At 45.3% G+C, this 23,102-nt stretch overlaps 2 protein-coding genes, 1 long non-coding RNA gene and 2 other non-coding genes across 5 annotated transcripts in view; 1 reads left to right on the forward strand and 4 right to left on the reverse strand.

The window, feature by feature from the left end:
* Positions 1–190: 190 nt before the first annotated feature.
* Positions 191–4,718, reverse strand: RACK1 (receptor for activated C kinase 1). The gene is made up of 8 exons (XM_028093769.2): positions 4,480–4,718; positions 3,266–3,437; positions 2,579–2,726; positions 2,259–2,354; positions 1,728–1,838; positions 1,193–1,333; positions 694–804; positions 191–297 (listed from the first exon to the last, which is right to left on the reverse strand). Exons 1-8 carry the CDS (start codon positions 4,586–4,588, stop codon positions 232–234), a joined length of 954 nt encoding a protein of 317 aa, XP_027949570.1. The 5' UTR covers positions 4,589–4,718; the 3' UTR covers positions 191–231.
* On the reverse strand, positions 2,881–2,959 carry LOC114201228 (small nucleolar RNA SNORD96 family). The gene has a single exon (XR_003607604.1). It is a non-coding gene; the product is annotated as a small nucleolar RNA SNORD96 family (small nucleolar RNA).
* Positions 4,117–4,184, reverse strand: LOC114201229 (small nucleolar RNA SNORD95). Its single transcript, XR_003607605.1, has one exon. It is a non-coding gene; the product is annotated as a small nucleolar RNA SNORD95 (small nucleolar RNA).
* A 7,927-nt stretch (positions 4,719–12,645) lies between the features above and the next one.
* On the reverse strand, positions 12,646–18,581 carry TRIM52 (tripartite motif containing 52). The gene is given in 3 exon segments (XM_028093771.2): positions 12,646–14,297; positions 17,127–17,484; positions 17,486–18,581. Coding segments are annotated over 3 exon segments (822 nt in total). The 5' UTR covers positions 17,917–18,581; the 3' UTR covers positions 12,646–14,264.
* The window catches only part of LOC148164233 (uncharacterized), a 59,398-nt gene continuing 53,868 nt past the window's right edge, over positions 17,573–23,102 (forward strand). The window contains exon 1 of the long non-coding RNA XR_015768152.1: positions 17,573–18,566. This is a non-coding gene — a long non-coding RNA (uncharacterized LOC148164233). The remainder of the gene's footprint in view (positions 18,567–23,102) is intronic.

Here is a 23,102-nt window from a genome sequence, read left to right on the forward strand (position 1 = left end):
GGAATGACAAAATGCCTATTTGTTCAGTTATTTCTTTATAAGCTAGGACGGAGGTTTTACTACTCCTGAAGAACATTTTCTTCAGGCTTAAGGGAGGCCTAGAGGATCTATACCTGAGACACAGAATATTGTGATGTAGCGTAACATTACAAAGTAGCTTTGTTTATCAGAAAAAGACACTTTCTAAAAGTCAGAAAACCAATGTTTTATTCCTAGAGCTCTGCCATATTTCTAGCGGGTGCCAATGGTCACCTGCCACACACGCACCAGGTTGTCTGTGTAGCCGGCAAACAGAGTCTGCAAGGGAGAAAGGACAATGATAGGTCATGTCAGAGCCACAGAACTCTGCATTTCTAGTAATAAAGATGGCCTTTCTTTTAAGATCCCCAATCTCCTAACCACCAGGTTGTAGGTGGTATATATTCCTAGAGAAGGCAACAGCTGGTATTAAGGATTCATACTTTTATAAAATGGTTATCTAAGGTGTTAACTGAAGGCAGGTAATCACTGCCTGCTAGATCAATTTTCCTTCCAATTCGGGAACATGTACTCTATTCACTGGCACAGCTAATCTGGTCCTCCCAAATCACCCTGGCTAATTTTGTCATTTTACTTTATGTCAAAGACACACCAAGAGCATAAAGGGAGAGAGAAAAGGTAGAAGCCAAATCACTTAAGGAGAGACCTACTTACCTGGCCATCAGCAGACCAGGCCAGAGAGGTACACTGGGGTGGCTCTGCCTTGCTGCTGGTACTGATAACTTCTTGCTTTAGTTCATCTACAATGATCTTGCCTTCCAAGTCCTGGGGAAGGAGCAAAATCAGGATAAGGAGGGACTCTACTACAGGCATGGGGGGGGCAGGTAGAGGTTGAGGATATTGCTGAACAGCCTATAAAATGCACAGAATTGCCTCCTTTCCTCCCCCATGAGAACAATCTAGACCAACGTCAACTGTGCTGAATTTGAGTAAACTGTAATTGGCCATCCCCTTTAGTAGATAAGTATCTGCCACCACTGTAAATCCCAATCTTGGGAAGCTGTTAACTTGCTCTTCCTTGATCTCCACTGACAGCCCCATGGTTAGCTGTTCAGGAAGCTTGAATCCCATCAGTGACATATGAGGAAATCACAACATTGCCAGGGCTCAGAGTACAGCCAGGTGCTCGGCCTTAACTATAGCCCACACTCACCCAGATCTTGATGCTGGGGCCCGTGGCAGCACAGAGCCAGTATCGGTTAGGACTGAAGCAGAGGGCATTGATGATGTCCCCACCATCAAGTGTATAAAGGTGCTTGCCTTCGTTGAGATCCCACAGCATGGCTTGGCCATCCTGGGAAGATAAAGGAGTTAGGGCAATATGAAACCTATTCCAGATGTTAATCTCAACAGTCTCAAAATTCTGTCCCTCCCCCCACAAATGTCCCAAAAGCTAAGGGTTCAAATACCAATATTTATCTCTGAAAGCCTTTCCTTTCATGCAGGAAACCTCACCAACCCTACATCTCTGACAACTTCTAAATAACTACAATCAGTTCTAAGGACTGAAACCTACTCATCAATAGCTTCAAGAAACCAGCTTTACTGAAAACAATTTTTGTTTCAAACGGTATGCCTTATCTATGTTATTTCTAGAAAGCAATCTTAGATTGCTCTCTCGTTATCATAAGTATTCTTTTTAAAACACTGTCCCTCAGTAGTAAGGTAAACTCCCAGTTCCTCAATACCTTCCCTCCAGAAGCGCAGAGGGATCCATCTGGAGAGACAGTTACAGTGTTCAGGTAGCCCGTGTGGCCGATGTGATTGGTCTTCAGCTTGCAGTTTGCCAAATTCCATACCTAGGTTTGGGAGGTTGGGGGGTAATAGATGGAGAACCTGGCTCTGAATCCACTGGGGTCAGGAGGGCTCAGGACAAATGAAAAAGGCATGGCACCTTATTTAAAAGCATTCCAGGACAGGGTGGCCATTTTTCATTCTATCAGTAACAAAAAAGTTAAAAAGAATTTGTCTTGGTCACCCAAGGACAATTCAGATTGAAAAAGATAACAAATGTTCTGTGTGTTGCTTTATGGGGGACACTGGGCTTAATTAGCTACTTCAGAGCAAGTATTAAGAACTAATGGCCTGTACTTAGAAGACAGCCATAGTAAAAGCCAACTGAGGGACAGAGCCTTCAAAGTTAGAGCCTATGACCACCTGGGAGGCAGTGGGAGAATATTCTGGCTGGTAAAGGCCCTACACCCTGGTTCCAAGCTCACCTTGACCAGCTTGTCCCAGCCACAGGACACAATAATGGGATTGCTGCTATTGGGTGAAAATCGGACACAAGATACCCACTCCGAATGGCTCTCATCCTGCAGAAGACAGAAATCAGGAGACACGATCCTGGTTCCCATGAAACCCACCACCCCTTCCCTCAGTTACATGGGAAGTATTCATACCCCCAGAACCCAAATCTTAGTATTAACAAAACTCTTTAGAGTCCAGGCCAGGCTTGAAATCACCACGTACTGCCAAGGATAAGAAGAGTAGGAGAGAATCTTCAACATGTGCTTTCTACATGTGCCTTCACAGTTACCTGGACAGTATATTTGCATACACCCAGAGTATTCCACAACTTGATAGTTTTATCTCGGGAGCCAGAAACAATTTGCCGGTTGTCGGAGGAGAAGGCCACACTCAGCACATCCTTGGTATGTCCTACAAATCTGCGTGTGGTGGTACCCCTGAGGAGGAGGACTTGGTCAGTCTCTAAATGCCGCAAACATCTTTCACATCAGACTATTTCCCTGTCCTTTTCGTCTCACTGGAGCTGCCATTAATCATGAGTCTGGACATGGGTCTGATCACAACAGGCCCACGGCTGAGCATATGCCAGAGAATCCCTTCAGAATTGCAGGACATGTCCTCACTCCCGCATGGGGATTGGCTGACAATGTCATCTGTCATCACTGGGATCCTCCATTATGCCTGACCATCCAAAGACTGAGCTCCCAAGCTTACCAGCTTCAAACACTTGCCTACTCCCCCTCCACAGTATATGGCAAAACTGCTCAACCAGCCCACTCCTAACAATTCTGCCTAACTAATTAAAAGCAGCAAGGATGGAAACCAAAGAAACCCAACTATCTTTTCTAGGTACTCTCTTGCCCTACAGTTCCCACAATGAACCTCACTGTCCCTTGGAAACCACCTCCCAACACATGTACATCATTTCTGCCCAGCTTTTTCCCAGTGCCCCAGAGTTAATTGACCAGCAGTTTACGTTGTGAGATCCCAAAGGCGAAGAGTTCCATCCCAGGAGCCCGAGAGGGCAAATTGGCCATCTGAGGAGATGACCACGTCACTAACAAAGTGGGAATGACCCCGAAGAGCACGCTGCGGGATGCCATAGTTAGTCTCATCCCTCGTCAGCTTCCACATGATGATGGTCTTATCTAGGGGAGGTAAGGGAAAAAACCCAGTGAGGAACCCCATAGCCATTTGCTGATCTACTGGATAATCCAGGATCCCTCAAGTTCATTGGTGGACATAAATCAAATTAAAGACACTCAAAGGCGGAGGAGAACCACAGGCTGGGAGCTGTTATTAGTCAAGGCCAAGTGACTGGCTATTCAAAAAAGAGTCAAGTAGAACTAAGTAATGCCATGAAAATTAAATTCAGGGGTACAGAACTTTAGCAGATTTTGGATGCTCTTTTCTAACATTTAGATCAATTCAACATCTTTTTTGAGTCTGATCTGACATCTAAAGCATAAACACTACTGCTTGGGTGTGGGAAGACTAGCTGTGAGATTCTTACAATTGCTGCTGAGGGCTGCCACAAGTGCTTAATTTGGAAAAGTTGCTTTACAAACTACCGGACTGGATGCTTTCAATGAAACATGTTAGACTCAACAAGCTTTCCAATTAAGCGCCAAATATTACCCCAGCCTCAGACTACTTTTAATAGTGTGGGGGCCAACAAAAGGAACAAGAAGCCTCCAAACGCTGCCAAGTTCAGAGAATGAAAAAACCGAGGGCAGGGTAAAAAAAAGGCACAGGCCAGCAAGGTGATTGGAGTCACGACTTTCCCTTGGAGGCCATCCACCACCCACTAAGCACAGGGCCGGGCAGAAGCTCAGAAACAGCCTCTGGATCTCAGCACAGGCACTCAGATGGCATGTTGGGATCATCACCGCCCCGCCCGACCCCGCAGGCTTCTGTGCACACTCAGCCACACCTGCGAGAAGGTGGGTAAGAAATAAAAACTCCAACCCTGCAATCCTCCTGCCAGCCACGAGCTAATCTAGGTCTCCTTCTCTGCGGTGGGGATGCCTCAGGGGCTTATCCGGCCTGAGGCCTAGGCCCGGGTCCGCATGCCCCAACTCACACCGGGACGGAGTTTTCCAAGCCGCCAACTCGCGCGCCACTGGCAACGCCAGCGACGCGCGCAACCCACTCATCCTTCAATCCTTTGCCCCGCACCTTAGCCCGTACCTCGAGAGGCGGACAGTATCATGTCCGGGAACTGGGGAGTGGTTGCGATCTGAGTCACCCAGCCATTGTGGCCCTTGAGGGTGCCACGAAGTGTCATCTGCTCAGTCATGGCAGCGGCGAGTGCGGGTGTCGCCGCGGCGACAAGGATGGAATTGGATAGTTCAGAGAGACCAGCAACGCAACTGCTACCGCCGCAGCCCTGCAGAGGAAAAGAGAGAAAAGGAACCCGCCGGAACCGGAAATACCCGCCTGTTCGAGCAAAAATGGCGGCCCCCATAATTCACTCTGTTTAAGATGGCGGCGCCACGTAGGGCAAAGGGCGAGGTGAAAAAACAAAACTTCATGGTTCCCTCGTTACGCAACATAGTTTGGCAGTGCTACACAAAAACATGCTGAAACCAACTCCAACAAGCGTTTAAAAAGGCCCCTCAAACGTCCACTGGGGCATGATGTGTAAGAAGCGGAAGACGGAAGGTACACGGCATATTCCCAGAAGGCTCGCCCTGAGCCTTCACCACTGCCCCCACGTGGCACAGCGCGAGCCCCGCCCTTTCCGCTCGGTGCCTCGGAGGGCGACACTGAGGGAGCTTAATTTCGAGGTGAGAACTGTGAGTAACGATAAGCAATATGAAAAATATGGTACTCAGCTTTTAAAGTACACTGCTCAGGTGAACTATTAACCCCTGAGAGATTTCCATCGCAGTGGGCAGCTGCTCCCTCAAGAGGTTTTTGCTCTGAGGGAATTGACTGAGGCACTCCCTGTCCGGAAGGACTTAGCCCAGGCAGAAGTTCAGACAGGAATGGGTTACGGAAAGAAAAACCCGGGAGGAACGAAAAATCGGCCTGTGGGCTGCTTGTCGGCCCCCCAGCTCTCGCCGTGGCAGGAGTGCGGAGAGGCGTCGCAGAAACTAGAAGGAGAGGAAAGGCCTCCGGGTTCTGACTTCTGCGGACTCGGGTCGAAAGCCGGCTCTGAGCCTCACCACCTCACAGAAAGGTCGGCGGGTCTGCGGGTCAGCGGGTCCAGGCGTGCCCCCAAGGAGGTGCCCTCAGACTGGGAAGCAGTGGAACATGGTTCCCGGGCTGCCTACCGGCCTCCCATTTAACCTTATGGTACGTGAATATGTGGTTCTTCCCACTACCGCACATCTTTGATATTAAGAGATGATGCTGGCAGATAGCGCCCTTGTCACATATTTTTTTAAAGGGGGAGAGGCACAGACCAGCGTGATAGCAGTCGCTGTCATCTATGCAAAATAAGGGGGGATTATACATACGTATTTATTTTGTTTGTAACACGTATTAAGTTTCACATCTGTGAAACGAGGTTGGAAATAATAGTACCTACGAAAAATGGTGTTGAGAGTAAATGAGTTAAGATAGGTTAAAGCGCCCAGAGCAATTCCTGGCAGAGTAAATGCAGGCAAACTTAAGACGGTGAGGACTTGGTTTTCTTGGAATTTACATTTGATGGGGTGAGTGGAAAGGAGATTGAGAGGGAAACTGGAGCAACGAGAGGAAGGAAAAGTAGGAGACAGCCCTGCGGATATATGGGAGGATAAGGTTCCAGTAAGAGGGACCGAATATGACGGGGGCGGGGCGAGGTGGGGGGCGGGGAAGGAGTCAGTGCCAAAAGTTCTGAGCTGGAGTTTTGGAGCTGCTGAAAACCAAACAGTGGGATGGAGGTGAGGGGCAGTTGACAGGGCCAGCAGGCGTGGGGAAGGACCATGGCTTCTCAGGGGGCGGTCCTATGTTTCAAGGGTCCCAGTTGTGTACATCACCTGTCTTTTCTCTTTAGCAACACTAAACTCGAACTGGACCCCGACTCACATGTTTTGTTTGTCCTGTGGTCATGAGAGACTCCTACCTTCACCCGCACCAATATCCAGCTCGCTGTTCATAGCTCGGGTCATTTCAAGTACTCTGGGCGGTTGGGACAAACGGAGAGGTGAGAGATTCCACACATCTTCAAGTGGAGATGCCAGCGCACTCCCCTGACTGTTGGCCTGTACATGCAGAGGATTTGCTCTCAATTCAAGAACACACTTCCTTTATCTCCTACCTATACTCTCTAAAGAGATCATTCCTTAGTCATATTTACCCCCTCGAGAAACCTCATTTGGCCCTCTGTTTTCTTGAATGTTGCCAGGGAGCCCCTGTGGAATCAACATCCCTGAGGTAGGGCCAGGGGTACAGGTTTATTTTGTTTGTTTGTTTATTTATCAGAGAGAGGGTACAAGCAGGGGGAGTGGCAGGCAGAGGGAGAAACAGGCTCCGTACTTAGCAAGGAGCCCCATGCGGGATCATGACCTGAGCCAAAGGCCGTCGCTTAACCGACTGAGCCACCCACGCATTCCCAGGAGTACAGGTTTAAAACGAGCCTCCCAGGTGTCTCAGGCCTGCTCTAGAACGCGATTTTTCGGCACCGCCCGGCCTTTTTCCAGAAAGGGGCGGTTCCCAAACTAGCCCCGCCCTCCCCAGGCCCCCTCTGTGCGGACCCCTTCCTCGAGTCCTCGGCTCGGGCTACCGAGACCAGACTGAGATTTCTGTAGCTGTCTTTGGCCTCCCGCAACCCGAGGGCCTCGCCCTACGCGGGCCCCTTACTCTTTGAGACGGTTCTGGCAGCGCCCCGTCCTGTTGGGCCAAGGCAGGAACTCGCGTTTTGCATTGGAGCCCACCAGCACCGATCTGGCAATGCCAGTGGAGAGGGAGAAATGTGATGTAACGGACTTCCGGACGACCGGACCACAGGATTGGGCTTTCCACCTCGGGAGTTTTCCTCCAGCCTCCCTTCTCTTGGAGAGGATGCTGGCAAGCCACAAAACCACTGAGGGGCCTTCCTGAATCGAGGGAGGCCTGGTCCTGACCCTCCGGACACTTTGGGTGTAGTTGGGTGCAGGGACGGGGTGCAGCGGCAGCCTTACCCTCTTCAGCCCAAGCTGGAGTTGAGCCCCATACATGCCTGCTTCCCTCTGGGACCTCGCAGCTCCCTGCTAGGCATATGGGCCCACCTGGACTACTCACTCCTCAAGCCTGGCCCCTTCCAGTGGGATGACTTCTCTCCGCTGCGGGATTCATCTTAAGTAAACCACGTGCTTCCCATAACAGTCTGCTGCCATTGTAGGCATGGTAGGGCCTCTGGGCCTTTTCATTCCAGGTGTCTTTGATCTGGCCTCTGGGAGGTGGAAACCTGCTGGAGGGCCGCACCCGACCTTGGGAGAAATTGGGGAAAGTTACTCTGCAGAGTCTTCTTTCTGCTCCTAAGGCCACCCCTCTGGTAAGTTCCCCATCCACTTCTGGTCCCATCCCTTGGGCTGCCCGTCCTCTCCCATGTCCCCACTGGTACCACCTTCAGGCCCAGACAAGGTAAACAAAGGAGAGAAATTGGAAATGCTCTTCTAAGGAAGTCTGTCTCTGGGGTGCCTGGGTGGCTCAGTCGTTAAGCATCTGCCTTCAGCTCAGGTCATGATCCCAGCATCCTGGGATCGAGCCCCACATGGGCTTCTCTGCTCATCAGGGAGCTGCTTCTCCTGCTCTAGCTCCCCCTGCTTGTGTTCCCTCTCTTGCCAACTCTGTCAAATAAATTTATAAAATAAAAAAAAAGGGAAGTCTTTCTCACCATTCCTTTTCTGCTGGGAATCCCGAAGATCGACATAGCTGGAAGAAGCCCCTCTGGTTTCCCTGCTAGAGGCCTGTGACCTCTTCTAGGAACAGAGGCCTCTATTCCCTCCTGCCAGCATTCAGGAGATGAGACAGGTCTTCCCTTCCATGAGGTGGTGAGGATTATTGTGGGTGATAGGTGAGGGGCTGAGGGAAAGGGGTGTGGCCAAGACCAGAGGGCCTCTGTCAGCTAAAGCAAGTGGCTTCCCTTCATTTTGCTGTTCCTCTGCAGATTCAGTTTGGTTGGCATTGGCATGCCCCATACTCCTTTTGTGGCTACACTGGGTCTCCCATGCTCTTCCAACTGTCAGTTCTCTCCTACACAGAACACACACATTATTCTGCCTGGAAGGCCCACCATATACCACCCTCACTTTTCTTAGTAAATCTAAGCTTCCTTCAGGTCTCAACTCAGGTTGCCACATCAGGGAAACTCTCTTGTGACCCTCAAGTTTAGGTTAGGTTCCTTGTTTCATGCCCTCATGGTGATGGTGTTCGGGGCCTTCACAGCACTTAGTTCAATTTGCCCTTATTTGAATCCCTCAGGGCTTTTCCTCAGTGCCCTGAAGTCAGGGACTGGTCTGTTTGGGCTGCATTTGCTGGTAGAGGGTTTGGTTGTGGAAGATTCTAATCTTGGTGACTAGCCTCATAGGCTAAGTACTTAAGGGCAAGTAGTTAAAGGGTGTTTCAGGCAGAGGGATCACCATGGGGAAGAGGTATTAAGAGTGGTTTGCATGCAGAGGTTTGGGAGATGGTTTCAAATGGGAAGTTAGGATAGAGTGAAACCCAAGGTGATTAGGGAGCCCCTATCGAGGAGTTGACTAGTAAGGAATTTTGTTCTAAAGCCTAGGACTGTCTCTTTAGGATTATCTAATCCCTCTCCTGCCTACACTTGATTTTGCTGACAGTCATTTGTTGTCAGAGTTGAGGGGAGCTTGGAAGAGTAAGACTAGAAAGAAGAGTTTAGAAGCTGGACAGGAGGATCTGTAGGAGGGTCATGAGAGTCCTACAAAAGGAGGCACTGAGGACTTCCTACTGGCCTTATGAGTGAGTCAACATTTCATCTAATCCATATCTCTCCTCCTTACCCCACCTTCTTCACTCCAGTGTCTAGAACTGGGTTCTGATTATAGAAACTTTCAAGATGAGGCCTAAAGAATTAAGCTCAAAAAGGTTGGAAGGAAACATGGGAAGTTCTATTCTTATTGTAGGTTCTGTTCCATTATTCCTGGTGAGAGGTAGGGATGTGATATTAAATCAATGCCAGGAACAGATGTTAGCAAAAAATCACATATAATTTCTTTATGTCTCTTGATAAATATTTACTGTCCATCTTAGGCAGAAATCTGAGGTCTAACAGTCCCTTAGAAAGCTGCTAAGGGATTCTGTTGTGTTTTCCCTGGGAGATGGACTGTGGGATTCCCCAGACCCTAGGTGCTTCAGCAGATATGCAGTCAGAGGTTGTGGAAGTGGGCATGACCCAGGCAGGTCTGGGCTGTAGTCCAGGCAGAATTATAAACATGCTAGGAAAAGGCAAGCCTCTAGCTTGTTAAAGGATTTAAAACACCATTAGGTGGTAGGGAGAAACAAAAGGTAACCCAAGGTGCCTTTTTTTTCCCAGCTTTTTACCTGGAAGAGAATTTGATAAGAACTAGGGTTGGGAGAATATGTTGAAATGGAACTTTGAGGCTGGCTACTTACCACGAGATAAGAAAGCTGAAGAGGAAACAGTCCTTCCGGCTCATACTGGGGTTAAATAACCAGAGTTTGCTGAGAAATTCCATCCTCTGCTGGAGGGGGAGAGAGAGGATTCTATGTGCTTAGGAAATGCAGACAAAAAGGGGGTGTGACCTCCCAGGATCCTCTTCCAGGTGACCTTTGTCCTTCATTTTTGTGGTGCCCTGCTTGGTACCAAGTAGAATTGTCAATCAGAAGTCTTTGACCAACCGCATCTGAGTCCTTTAGGATGGGGTAAAAGATTAGGAAGGCCTAAGCTATGGAAGAATAAGAATAAGCCCCTCCCTTTTTTTAAGGCAATTTCTAGCTCATTTTCCTCCTTTGGGAGGGATAGAGGTGGGAAGAAGAGTAGTAACTTAGAGGGCCATTTCCTTCTTTGCTGGTCTACTGTCACATCTTCAACTTCTCACATGCCAAGATGAGCTATTTCCCCCTGCCCAGGGTTCTCACACTGTACCTCTGAGGACTGTGGTTTGTGGGCAAAGACTGTATCATTAAAAGTTAAATTTGTCACCACTTTTAGCTCTCAGTCTCCTCCTTTTCAGCCCTGTTATTCCTAAAACCTCTCACTTCCTCTTTTCTCATTATCACTGCCAGTACAGACTGCTTTCCCTTCTAGGACTCCATGATTTCTTTATCACCCTCTGTCAGGATTTAGGTGTGAGAGGAGAAAGGGAAGAACCCACTTACCTACTTTAATGCTAGGTTTTGCCCCACATCCCATTGTCAAAAAGTCAGGCACCAAATAAAACCTTATTTATTCTCACAATCCTCCTATTTTGAGGCCCCAGCCCTGGCTCTTTTTTGGGAAGAGGGTAAAACTGTTTTTTAGCTACTTCCTATTAGAGTTTTCCTCTATCAGATTTCTCACATGTGATCCACATGAATCACAAGTGGAACTGGTTCAAGACTGTTTTAGTCACATTTTTAAAAAATACAAGAAGGCCTTCTTTTAAATATTTTCTTCTATGCTCCAAAATACCACCTTTAAGCCTACCTCTCTTGATTGGGAAAAGAGAGTTCCCACTTCTTTTTCATCTTCCCTTTGGACTTGCTTCTACTCCTGAGAGTCCTAGAAAGGACCAGAATTCAACCTGCCTTATTTCTATGGAACTGTACAATTCATTGTGATTTGACAGCCACTAGCCATGTATGGCTATTTCAAATTAATTAAAATTAAATACAATTAAAAATTCAGTTCCTGAGTTGGACTAGACACATTTCAAGAGCTCAAGCTCAAGGTAGCTTGTGTGGTACTTACTATATCAAACAGCACAGATTGAGAACACTTCCACTGTTGTAAAGTTCTTTTAGACCTGGTATAGCAGGCTGTCTTATGCCCCCCTATTTGTTATCCTATTTTATCAGTCAGTAAATGTTTGTAATAACTTCACTATTACAGGGTAACTTTCAAGGGGGGGGGGTCAGGGATTGGGGGTGGAGAATAGCATAGAACTACAGGTCCTATAAAGATTTCTGGAGGCATGGCATAGGGGCCAGAGGTTGATGGCCAGTGGCAGAAGAGACCTAGGTTTTAAGGAAGTGCTTTAGGAGCTGATATTATATGTGTGATTCCAGGGCCACGCACACCAACAGGAGCAGACAGGTTCTGGTTTTATAAGTTCTGCATAATACTTAAAAACCAAAGCAAAAAAAATGACTGTCAAAGTGATTGGCTCTGCTGAAACTGATGTTTGCTGAAGTGACTGCCTTACTCATCATTTCTAGATCTTCATTTCATACACTGCTTTATCTGTCATAGTCCTTGTTCTCCCAAATGGCAGTGACAGAGGCAGCTCTGGTTTAAAAAAAGGTCTGCTGACTCTGCCACCTGCCTGCCAAGAGCTGGGAGAAGTAGGAGTCATATCTATGAATCCACTAAGACTGCGTTTAATAAGGTTCTAGCTAGGTGGAGCTATTCTTCCATTGAACACTTTTTAAAACACGTAGGTCAGTCACTGGCTATAGGGCATAAGTAAAGCTGGTAATGGCACATCTGTGGATTTGACCACTTTCCTTGAGTAGAGACCAATGGTTCTCAACCACGGATGATTTTGTTCCTCTCACCCCTCTCCACAAGACATTTGGAAATGTTGGGAGACACTTGTGGTTTTCACAGCTGGTAGGGGGGTTGCTACTTAACATCTGGTGGGTAGAGTCCTGGGATGCGGCTAGGCATCCTACAGTGCACAGGGCAGCCTCCTTCCCCCGAAAATAATTATCTTACTCAAAATGTCAATGTGCTGAGGTTGAGAAACAGGTCTAGACTACAGTGTAGATCAGTTCTTAAAGTCCCGACTACTCATGAGGTCCAGGCTCAGTGGGATAATAATTAAGGCTAGCAAGTGTCTATTAAATTGGGAAGGAAAAAAATTAGGAGTCTGGAACTGTGGCCTCCATAAAACTGAAGGGCAGGTATAACGAGTGTATTTGACTGCACTAGAAGGCTAAGAGCTAATGCAACTGGAGATGAGGATTTCAGATGTTTAGCAAGTCTGTTTAAAGATGAGGTCCCACGTACAGCCACAGGAGTAGCGAGGAGCAAGTTTAAACAGTCTGACTTGTGATACAACAGTCAACAGCTGAACCTAGTAGGGAAAACATTCATTAAACAGATGAGTATCTGGTGAATATGGATATACCAGTTTTTCTCAATGTTTTTGTAACCCATAGCTCTACTTCTCATATTACCTAAAAATCTCACATTTTCCCACCTTCAGTGCTATTTAAAATTTCACAATTAAGTATCATGACTAAAAATCAAAGCAACGGTAATTTTGGAAGGCAAAATTTATTCAGATGATGTGATAACCCAGTCACCGTTAAGCCTTAACTTTTCTTTCCTGGGTGGTGTAGAAGATGTAACAAAACACAAGCTGCTTTAATAATACTCTGGTACTGCTTTCTCCCCAAAGCTGGATATACCCCCTCCCCCCAAAAAAGCTTTTGAGATGTAAAGAGAAAACAGAATAAATTCTTCTCATCTTTTTAAACATTGTATATCCCAATTTCTCTAGAGTCTTTATCTGGAAGTTTCTAGTCAAAACAATCAGACTTTTGAGTTTTACATACTCCTCTTGAAGTTCTTTCAGTGAGGACCAAATATCAGTGAAAACATTCTTTCCAAAAGCTACCACGGGTAGGTTTTAAGAACAATGTCAAGAAGAATCACCCAAAATAGTTCTGGATATTTCATGTTTTTTTTCTTGAAATAACTTTTATGAATCTAGTCCTTCAAAGATGGCCAAGCAAATTGGACATTTTTAGTATGAGCTTGCTCTGTGTAGCTGGATTTTTGGTAAGTTTTGCTTTTTTTTTTTTTTTTTTGCTTAAAGTATTTCAAAACAAGCAGGGATGTTGGTGCTTGCCTTTTGACATTTCACGGTCTATGTGTTTTAAGCTTCAATGCATTAAATTCTGCTGAAAGTTTTAATTTATGAAATTTTAAAGTACAGATTCTCTTTAGGTGGTTTCCAAAATCAGAGGGTTGTTTTGTCATTGGTGTTCCAAAATCAGTTCTGTCCATAAATTCAGCTGAATACAGTTGACAACCAAGGAACCTCAGTATGTAACAGAAAATACTCTCCAACAGCATTCTGAACAGATCTTCAAAAATCAAGGCAAACTGGGATCGAATCTACCGTTTTTCACAAAGGCTAACTGACAGGTGAAGATTTCCAGTAGATTATGGGCCAGATGATGGAAGCTGATACCTGGTGGTGATTGCTACAGTACATCTTAAACACAGTTTTCTTCAGTTTTTGCCAAAAACCCAGATCTAAAACACTACTGTAATGGATACCCTTATAATATTATAATTTTCCTCCAACTCAGTTCATTTGCTACAGCTTCAAAAATATTGTCTTTAGTGGTCAAGTATTAGGCTTATGAAACCAGTACACTCACAGTTTTTAAAGCCTCTTTTAAACATAAGCAAAGCACATTTTTATCAGTAGATTCTTCTCAACTAAGCAAAGAAGGATGAGCTGATATTTTTTAAAACCTGAAGTTTGATATACTCAGTCATCAATCCAGAGTTAAGACTGCAGAAGTAGATGAAGAAAGTCTGGAATTCCTCAATTTCCTCTCAAAGTTGTGGGAGCACTTGGAATGCAAGGCTTCACAAGTTTGTCCGTTTTTTTCTCCTTTGCAATTAAAAGGGCTATTTAATATTATGCTTTCATAGCCTTTGAAGATTGCTGTTAATATTCCAATACTGTCCAATCTTAAAGCTGCATAGAATTGTGCTTTGCAGAATACTCCACTGTTTTTATAGCATAAATTTAACAGTGTTTGGCATGGTGTCACTGCCCAACATTTTAAGGTAACTCAACTGAAGAAGTTCACCCTATCTTCTGCGTCATAACGTGAATATATACTTGATAAAAGCCTCAAAAAATTTTTCGGCTGCCATCTTTAGCTACCTTAAAGGAGAAAAGAGAAAAAGCAGTACTGATGGTGGAAGCATCTGGTCCCTCTTGGAGAACGATGAGTGATTTTATTGGCGGCAGCTGGGTGGCAGAGCAAATATAGGCATCCAGTTATGCCTGAGCCCCAAGAAGTGAAATCTTTGTTCATTTCCTTTTTATACACCCATCTGCCGCCTAAAACCTGACAGCATTTAATGGTGCCCTTGGTCAAATCTATAAATGACCTTACTTTCAGAATCCTCTCATTCTAGCTTGAAGAGTCAAGATGAACTCTAACTCATGGGATGGACAAAATGGAAGATGCAAATAAGTAAGCTTTTCAGAGCTAAAAAGCCTCTTTTTATACAAAATTAAACTTTAAAGAACATTGACCTCCAAACAATGTAACTGTCTTGGATATGCTATAAAAATAGCAGTATAAATAGCACCATACCCACAGTGAACATCTGCAGTTACCCAACCTGTCATACCTCATTAATTATAGGCCTTACTCTGAATGCTGCTTGTTCTATCTTTGTACTCCCACCAGCCAAGGAGTTCTTTCCAACTTTATTTCTTAGGAAATGTTTTTTCTTTTTAACATTACAACACTAAATATAATTTTGTAAACTATAACTCTTCTCCATATCTGCAATGCTAATATAATGTATTTATAATATAATATAAAGGGAGAGAATGCCTTTCCCTCCTATTCCTAAAAATCACTGACTATTCCTTGAATCTGAGTGACAACACTCTACTCAGTCCCTAAAACTAAAAAGCTTGCTTACCTCCAAAGTAGATAAAAAATGTGTTGAATTGGTAGCTGACAAAAATTCACTGTAACCAGAACTGTGTGATGGATAATGCATAATATTAAATAAACCATTATACAAAAAGTTTATTATAATGATAACTATTACTATGAGAGTTTATTCAGTAAAATTCTAAATTATGCTACTGTAATGTTATATGTTGAGCAATGAAAGGCAGTAACAAAACTATGTCATCAATTACTAAAAGTTTATACATACATAAAAAATTTTTACCTCTTTAACGTAATTCCTATGTTTGGCAATACCATCTACCTAAATTCTGGTATATGTTTGAACATAAAAGTTGTATTTTCTTTTAAATATTCTATATTTTGAAAGGGTTTATCCCCAATTTGTTTTACTTGGTTTTGCTATTTATATTTACTGGTATGCTTTATAAGTAAGAGTGTTCTATGGCTTCCCTGGTTGAATAGACCATCTCTTTTCTCCTGTCTAAATTGGCTTTCAATTAAAATTTCAGTTTTGAAATCCTTTCAGAAAATTCTAACAGAGGATTGAAAGGTTACCTTCTTACATCACCTTCAGTATACTAAAACCCAGAAGTAAAGGACATAGTTTCTCGGGGCAGCAACCTTTGTTACCCTGGGGAAAGCATGGTGCTAGGGTTTGTGCTTAAAGTCAAGTTCGTTTGATAAAATTAGCAGTGATTTGTAGTGAAGATTTGTGTCCTATGTGTCCACTTACCAGTAACTATAAGTTGGAAGGGTATGATAATAGCTAATGTATGATGTCTTAGGACAGTGTTCTGTTTATGTTTTGACTGCAATCCAGAGTAAGCAATGTTTTACTCTCAGACCAAGTATACACACGTGTACATAAGACAGTGTTTACCTTAGTATGTTCCATGCACTCTGATGTATTGTCTAATATTAAAATAATGCTGAGCATGACCCATTTATTTTAAGACCCACTAATTGGTCAACCCCCACAATTTGAAAACCACTACTATAGGAGAACATGAGGAAATATTTTATAAACTGTAAAGTACACTGAAATGTGAGCAGCTGCTAATGAATATCCAGGATAAGACTTTTACGGGCCTGAGACATTCTCTCCTTCCTTGGGTACTGCTAGGAGTCACATTCACCTAGGCTTTTGGTAAGGAAGCTGTCATTGAGACAACTCTGTAATAACTCGGCAGTGTATTAACAAAATCAGAACCCAAAGAAAAGAAGACAACTTAGAGGAATATAAAAAAAAAGCAGACATTTGCTTAGTGCTTTATGGTTTATAAAATACTTTCACATACATGATCTCTTAATCTTAATTTAGGGGAAAATAAGCTAAGAGGTAGAGACCTGCCCAAGATTAGACAGTAAGTGGCAGAGCCAGGTCATCTGTTCCTAAATCCCTCACTCCTTTCACTGTGATAAAATACCAGGAAAGGAGAGTAATTAGGGCATGAGGCTTCTGATCCATCAAAAAGATGTTTATGTCCTCTGCCTCCCTCTGTAGGGAAAACGGACCCTACTGACGGTGAGGAAGCAACCTCAGACTTTGGGAAGGGCGTGTGTCCAGTTGCACTTAATTTGTCCAGGACTCAAACCTGGCATTTCAGCCTATCAATACCAGTCATGTTTTTTTGTATGTGTTTTTTCTCCAGTCATCTGTTTTGACACTGCTCTGAGTTCCCAAATGTCTATTATCTACAAGTATTATGGCTTTCCATTTCTAATGTGTTAAGGGTCCTGGGATCTTGGTCAGGTACAGACTCAGGACACAACAGAGGGAAATCAAATACTAGGGATATGTCACCTACACTCAGATTGAAAGAGAGTAACAGTAGTAAGCTTCTGGTGACTGTTGTGTCTTTGCTTAGCTTCCCCTGGGGAAGCCAGTCAGCCTCAACCAGTTTGTCTCCTTTCTCTACATATACCCATCTCCATTATTGTGCCCTCATCTCTCACAAAAAGAGGTTCAACTAGCAAGTACCCATCTCTCCCAGCTCCCCTTGTTTTCTCTCCACTCCCTTCAACCCCCCACCCTCTTTACCCCTTGTGCCTCTCACCTTGTACTCCTGCACCACTTCCTCCAATGGCACTACGCTGTGCTGTTTGTGGCTCCTGGATTCTCGGTATACCACACAGATGGCGTCTTTGTCCACCTCACAGAAGAGCTTCAGGGCTTCCTGGTGTTTCGAGCAGATGCCCTGGTCATTCCCCCAGCTTCCTTGATAAGGAGTGGGGCACATTTGGCGAATTATCTGGACCATGTTGGCCAGCTGCAAGTTGGGACGAAAGCTGCGACGTGTAAAGCTCTTTCGGCACTGGGGACAGGTGAACTGAGGTGGAGGGGCTGGAGGAGGCAGGTGGGTGTCAGGATACAGCTCTTGGTCGTTCTCATCGTATTCTTCCAGTATCTCCTGGGTAGACGTCAATTCTCAGGTCATGTCTCAAGTCTCCCAGGTAATAGTCCTGGTCTTCCTCCTCCTCTTCCTCCTGGTCCCACACATAGTCCATGTTGTCCCAATTCCTGACGCCACCATCACCAACCCAGAGTTCATCATCTTCTTGGTCCTGGAACACCTCATCAGCATTGCCCGGGTACAAAACCTCTCGAATAGAGTTGTTCCATCCACCGATGGTCCCCTCCGCATCGTCGTTCTCGTCCTCCTCCCATTCATCTTCCTCCTCTTCCCTGTCTTCCTCATCTTTGCCCCACAGCTGGGTCACACACCCTCGGCAGAAGTGCCCGCAGCCTATGGACACAGGATCCTTGAAGTAATCCAGGCAGATGGCACAAACAGCTTCCTCCTGAAGGGTCTGCATGGGGTTAGGAGTAGTGGCATAGCCAGCCATTTTAATGCGCAGCCTGTGGGGGCCTGCCTCCAACCTACACTTGTGACCCAAGGCTATTTTCAACCCTGCTCTTCCTCCTCAGGCCCGCAGAGATGCCTTGCTTCCTTCCCTCAGGCTTTTTCCAGCTCAAAGGCGCGAAAGCCCTCGGTCCAGACTCAGTCGTCCTCTAAGGGCAGCGGGGGCTGAACCAGGCTGCAGCCTCCACTTTCCTTTGAGGCTCAGCTTGCAAACCCAGATCCTGACGTTTCTTGCTTCCCTCCGGGTTTGCCCGACCCAGGTGTCCTCAGGTGTCGACACTACTCACCCAGCCCGAGGCGACAGAAAATGACGTAGGCGCTCTAACCCACACTCGGGAAGGGGTAGACTGAGCCGACGGACGACCACATTCTCTATGATGCCCCAGGGGACGCCACAGCTGGGAGCCCGGCCGGCCATGCAGCCAGCCCGAAGAAAAGACTAAGAATAGGTAGAGGTGGAAAGAGAATCAATTTAAGCCATTGAGTGGCTTACCGCCGCTCCAGTTAGCCAGATACATAAGATCCGGCAGTCAGCTGAGCCAGTACCCAGGAACCGACCCAAAAGAGGGGTAGTGCGGCGGCCAAGCTCGAGCTCTGGTGCACTTCCGGTCCTTCTAGCCGGAGACCTTTGTGGTAAGTAAGAACGTCTTCTCAGAGGCCGCGCTCGGGGGAGGGGCGTGGGCTGCAAAAACGTAGCGGGGCGGGGCTTGCGGTGGTGTGTAGTTGCTGCGAGGGCAGAGGATCTCGCGTGGGGGCTCGCGTGCCTCCCAAATTTTTCTCCTCAAACCAGTTAACCCTTTTATTTTTATATTTTATTTATTTGAGAGACAGAGTGCAAGCCACAGAGTATAAGCAGAGGGAGAGGCAGAAGCAGGCTCCCTGCTCAGCAGGACCCTGGGATCACAACCCGAGCTGAAGGCAGCCACTTAACCGACTGAGCCACCCAGGCGCCCCCATTTAACTTCTTTAGTGCTGCCTGCAGAGCCTCTGCCTCCTAGCCCTGATCTCTCCCGCGACTTTTACTTCTGTGTCCATCAGCACTGTCCTGCGAACACTTAGATACCTCAGACTCAGCATGCCCTACACTGACTTCTGTAGATCTTTTTGCCTTCATTGATAATGCTTCCAGTCACCGTCCACTCACCTATCCATGCACGCATGCGTGCATCCATTCATCCACCCAGCTACCCGTTCATTTTAATTCCATCCATCATATACATGCATAACTCATCCATTTATCCTTCCACTTTATAGGAACAAAAATGTAAGGCATGATCAATCCCTTCAAGGAGTTCAGAGTTCTAAGTGTGTGGTTTTCCATAACCCAAGGTTTTACAAGGTTTACTCCACCCTCACTAAGAAATGCACTGCACATGTTAATCCAATATAGACTTGCACATATATAACAAACAAAATTTCCCTTATGGCATTCAGGGCACCCTGATATGTTCTGTTCTATTTTGCTTAAGTAAAATGCTGTTCAAGATCCACTGGTATGATTGTAGCCCTCATTAATTGGTCACTGGTTTGAGGAACACCACCTGCCCTAATGGAATCTTCAAGCCACCCTGGAATCCCTCCTCTCCTTCTCTGGGCCCAAACTTGAATCGTAGGTTCTACAGAGCAAGGATGGTAAATGCTGTTAACATTGTACATGCAGCTCCTCTATCATAGTGCTGATGAACATACAGCAAGGACTTCTTACATATCTGCTGAGTAAATAATGAACAAACCCAACAAATTGCAACCACCAAGTCCTGCTGATTTTTATTTCCTCAAAATTAGGCCGCTTTCTCAATCTCTGTTCTTGCCATCCTAGATCTGACCTCATCAGCTTCCGGCTGGACAAAAAGTTTCCTAAAGGGTCATTTGCACTCATTTCAGTCCATCCTGCAGCCAGCAGAACCATCTGCCTGAAATGGAAGTCTGACACACACATGCCAGGCTGTTGCCTCTATGTGTTTGGGCATATTCTCCCACCTAAAAGGCTTTTGTCTCACTGCTTCACCCAGATATAACTCCCTAATTATCCAGGTATCTGCCCAGGCATAATCTGAAGGAGATTCTTCCATGAGGCTGGTCCCAAGCTGTTTTAGCACCCCAAATCTGTCACTTTCTGTGTGACCTTGGATTAGTTTAACTGTGCTGCCATATCCCCATCTGCAAAATAAAGATGATAGTAGCACACACATTAGGCTTGTTGTGAAGTTGGTATTCCAATTCCAATTATTGACATCCATAATTAGAACGGTGCCCACTGGGGTTATCCCATTACCTACCATTATATTCCTTTCCTGTAGTAGATGAGCCATAGAAGAAACTCACCCCATCTCCTGTTCTCTTCCTCTTTGAATAGGATCAAGAGATTGGGACTCTGGTGAAAAGTAGCCCACCATCTGTCGTTTAGTGGTTCTGAGAGCTTTATGTTTGGAGCGGGAGTGAGCTGAAACCCAGCCTTGACCTGCCTACAGTGGGGCACCTATTGGGAGTGTTTGTTAGGAAACTAACAAATTCCCAGTATGCAATCTGGGAGACTTCCCAGAGGTCCTGACTGAGCCTGAGGAGCCATGAGGGAAAATCTGAGCAACAAGAAGTGGAACTGTGTTTCAGGGCCAGAATACTTATCCATCTCTGAATGCAGGTTTTACCTTACACAGAAGCAGCTGGGGAGCAGAACAAGGGAAGAGGAGGCTGCTCAAAAGCAAATTCTTGCCTGCCCTGGGGGAGGGGGGTGCACTGAACCCAGGCAGGAAGGAGGAGAGCTGAAGGAAAAGAGCAAGAGGGAACATGTACAGGGAGAAGATGATGAGAGAAGGCTAGAGGGAGCATCTTGAAGGAACTGGTAAGACTTTTTAAAAGGAGCATATAATGGATACCCATTCTGAAGAATACCTAGGTGTATAAGAATCTTTAATACATATTTCTTTTATCTTCTCTAAATTACCATTCTTCATATCCAAGTGCCAGCTGGAAGGGGCTTCCTTCATATTCCCTCAGGTTGTTGTAAAGCCTCTCTTTACAGATTAGAAGAGAGACTTGGTTTTAAGCCCCCTTGCAACCCTGGCATCCCTGCAACAAGGCATGCTCCTATTTGCAGGAGGACTGCTAGCTGTCTCTTGAACCCAACTTGGAGCTGTGGGTTGTCAGAACAGGTGACCTGGCATACCCAGGGCATCAGGCCACTTTCTCAGGGCATTGGGAAAATGGCAGCAGTGGGGGATACTCACGGGCTGGAGCTTAGCAATGGTGGTAGCTGCTGGTGTATTTTTCACAGGACTTTCAGAAAATGTATCCATGAAAACTCACATCAGCTTTTTGTTTTTTTTCCCTAAGATTTTAAGTAATCTCTACACCCAAGGTGGGGCTTGAACTCACAACCCCAAGATCAAGAGTTGCATGCTCTTCCCACCAAGCCAGCCAGGCACCACTCACTATCAGCTTTTTTTAGGCTGGAGAAGCCCGCACAAGAGTTCAGGTGCAGATAATTTTTTTTTCTTCATTTTTTTTTTTATTATGTTCAGTTAGCCACCGTATATTACATCATTAGTTTTTGATGTAGTGTTCAATGATTCATCACAACACGTGCCCTCAATACCCATCATCCGGCGACCCAATCCCCCTACCTGCCTCCCCTCTGAAACCCTGTTTGTTTCCCAGAGTCCGTAGTCTCTTATGTTTCATCTCCCTCTCTGATTTCTCCCCCTGTAATTTTCCATCCTTTCCCCTATGGTCCTCCGTGCTATTCCTTATGTTCCACACATGAGTGAAACCATATGATAACTGTCTTTGTCTGACTGACTTATTTCACTGAGCAATAACCCCCTCCAGTTCCATCCATGTTGATGCAAATGGTAGGTATTCATTCTTCTGATGGCTGAGTAATATTCTACTGAATATCTGAACCACATCTTCCTTATCCATTCGTCTGTTGAAGGGCATCTTGGCTCTTTCCAGTTTGGCTCTTGTGGACATTGCTGCTATGAACATTGGAGTGGATGTGCCCCTTCTTTTCACTACATCTGTGTCTTTGGGGTAAATACCTAGTAGTACAATTGCTGGGTCTAGGGTAGCTCTATTTTTAACTTCTTGAGGAACTTCCATCCTGTTTTCCTGAGTGGTTGTACCAGCTTGCATTCCCACCAAGTGTAAGAGGGTTCCCCTTTCTCCACATCCTCTCCAACATTTGTTGTTTCCCGTCTTGTTAATTTTTGCCATTCTAACTGGTGTAAGGTGATATCTCATAGTGGTTTTGATTTTGTATTCTGCCACATTGCTGAAAGGACTGCCTTTGCAGTATCCCATAGGTTTTGGACCAATGTGTTTTCATTCTCATTAGTTTCCATGAATTGTTTAAGTTCTTCCTTAATTTCCTGGTTGACCCAATCATTCTTTGGTAGGATGCTTTTTAATTTCCACATGTTTGAATTCCTTCCAAATTTTTTTGTGAGTGAGTTCCAGTTTCAAGGCATTGTGGTCTGATAACACACAGGGAATAATCTCAATCTTTTGTTATCAGTTGAGGCCTGATTTGTGACCCAATATGTGGTCTATTCCAGAGAAAGTTCCATGTGTGCTCGAGAAGAATAAGCATTCTGTTGTTTTAGGGGGGAATGTTCTGCAGCACATATCTACGAAGTCCATCTGGTCCAACGTGTCCTTCAAAGCTCTTGTTTCTTTGTTGATCTTCTGCTTAGATGATCTGTCCATTGCTGAGAGTGGAATGTTAGGATCTCCTACTATTAAATGTATTATTATCAATATGTTTCTTTATTTTGGTCAACATCTGGCTTATGTAGTTGGCTGCTCCATGTTGAGGGTACAGATATTTACAATTTGTAGATTTTCTTGTTGAATAGACCCTTTAAGTATGATATGGTGTCCCTCTACATCTCTTACTACAATCTTTGGTTTAAAATCTAATTTGTCTGATATAAGAACTGCTACCCCAGCTTTCTTTTGAGGTCTGTTGGCATGATAAATGGTTCTCCGTCCCCTCACTTTCAATCTGGAGGTATCTTTAGGTTCCAAATAAGTCTCTTGTAGACCACATGTGGATGGCTCCTGTCTTTGTATCCAATCTGCAACCCTGTGCTGTTTCATGGGAACATTTAGGCCGTTCACATTGAGAGTAACTACTGAAAGATATGAATTTAGTGCCATCATATTGCC

The sequence above is a fragment of the Eumetopias jubatus genome, unplaced genomic scaffold (assembly GCF_037043125.1).
Source record: "Eumetopias jubatus isolate StellerSeaLion01/CBP00866 unplaced genomic scaffold, mEumJub1_p1.0 scaffold_5, whole genome shotgun sequence".
Classification (NCBI taxonomy): Eukaryota; Metazoa; Chordata; class Mammalia; order Carnivora; family Otariidae; genus Eumetopias; species Eumetopias jubatus.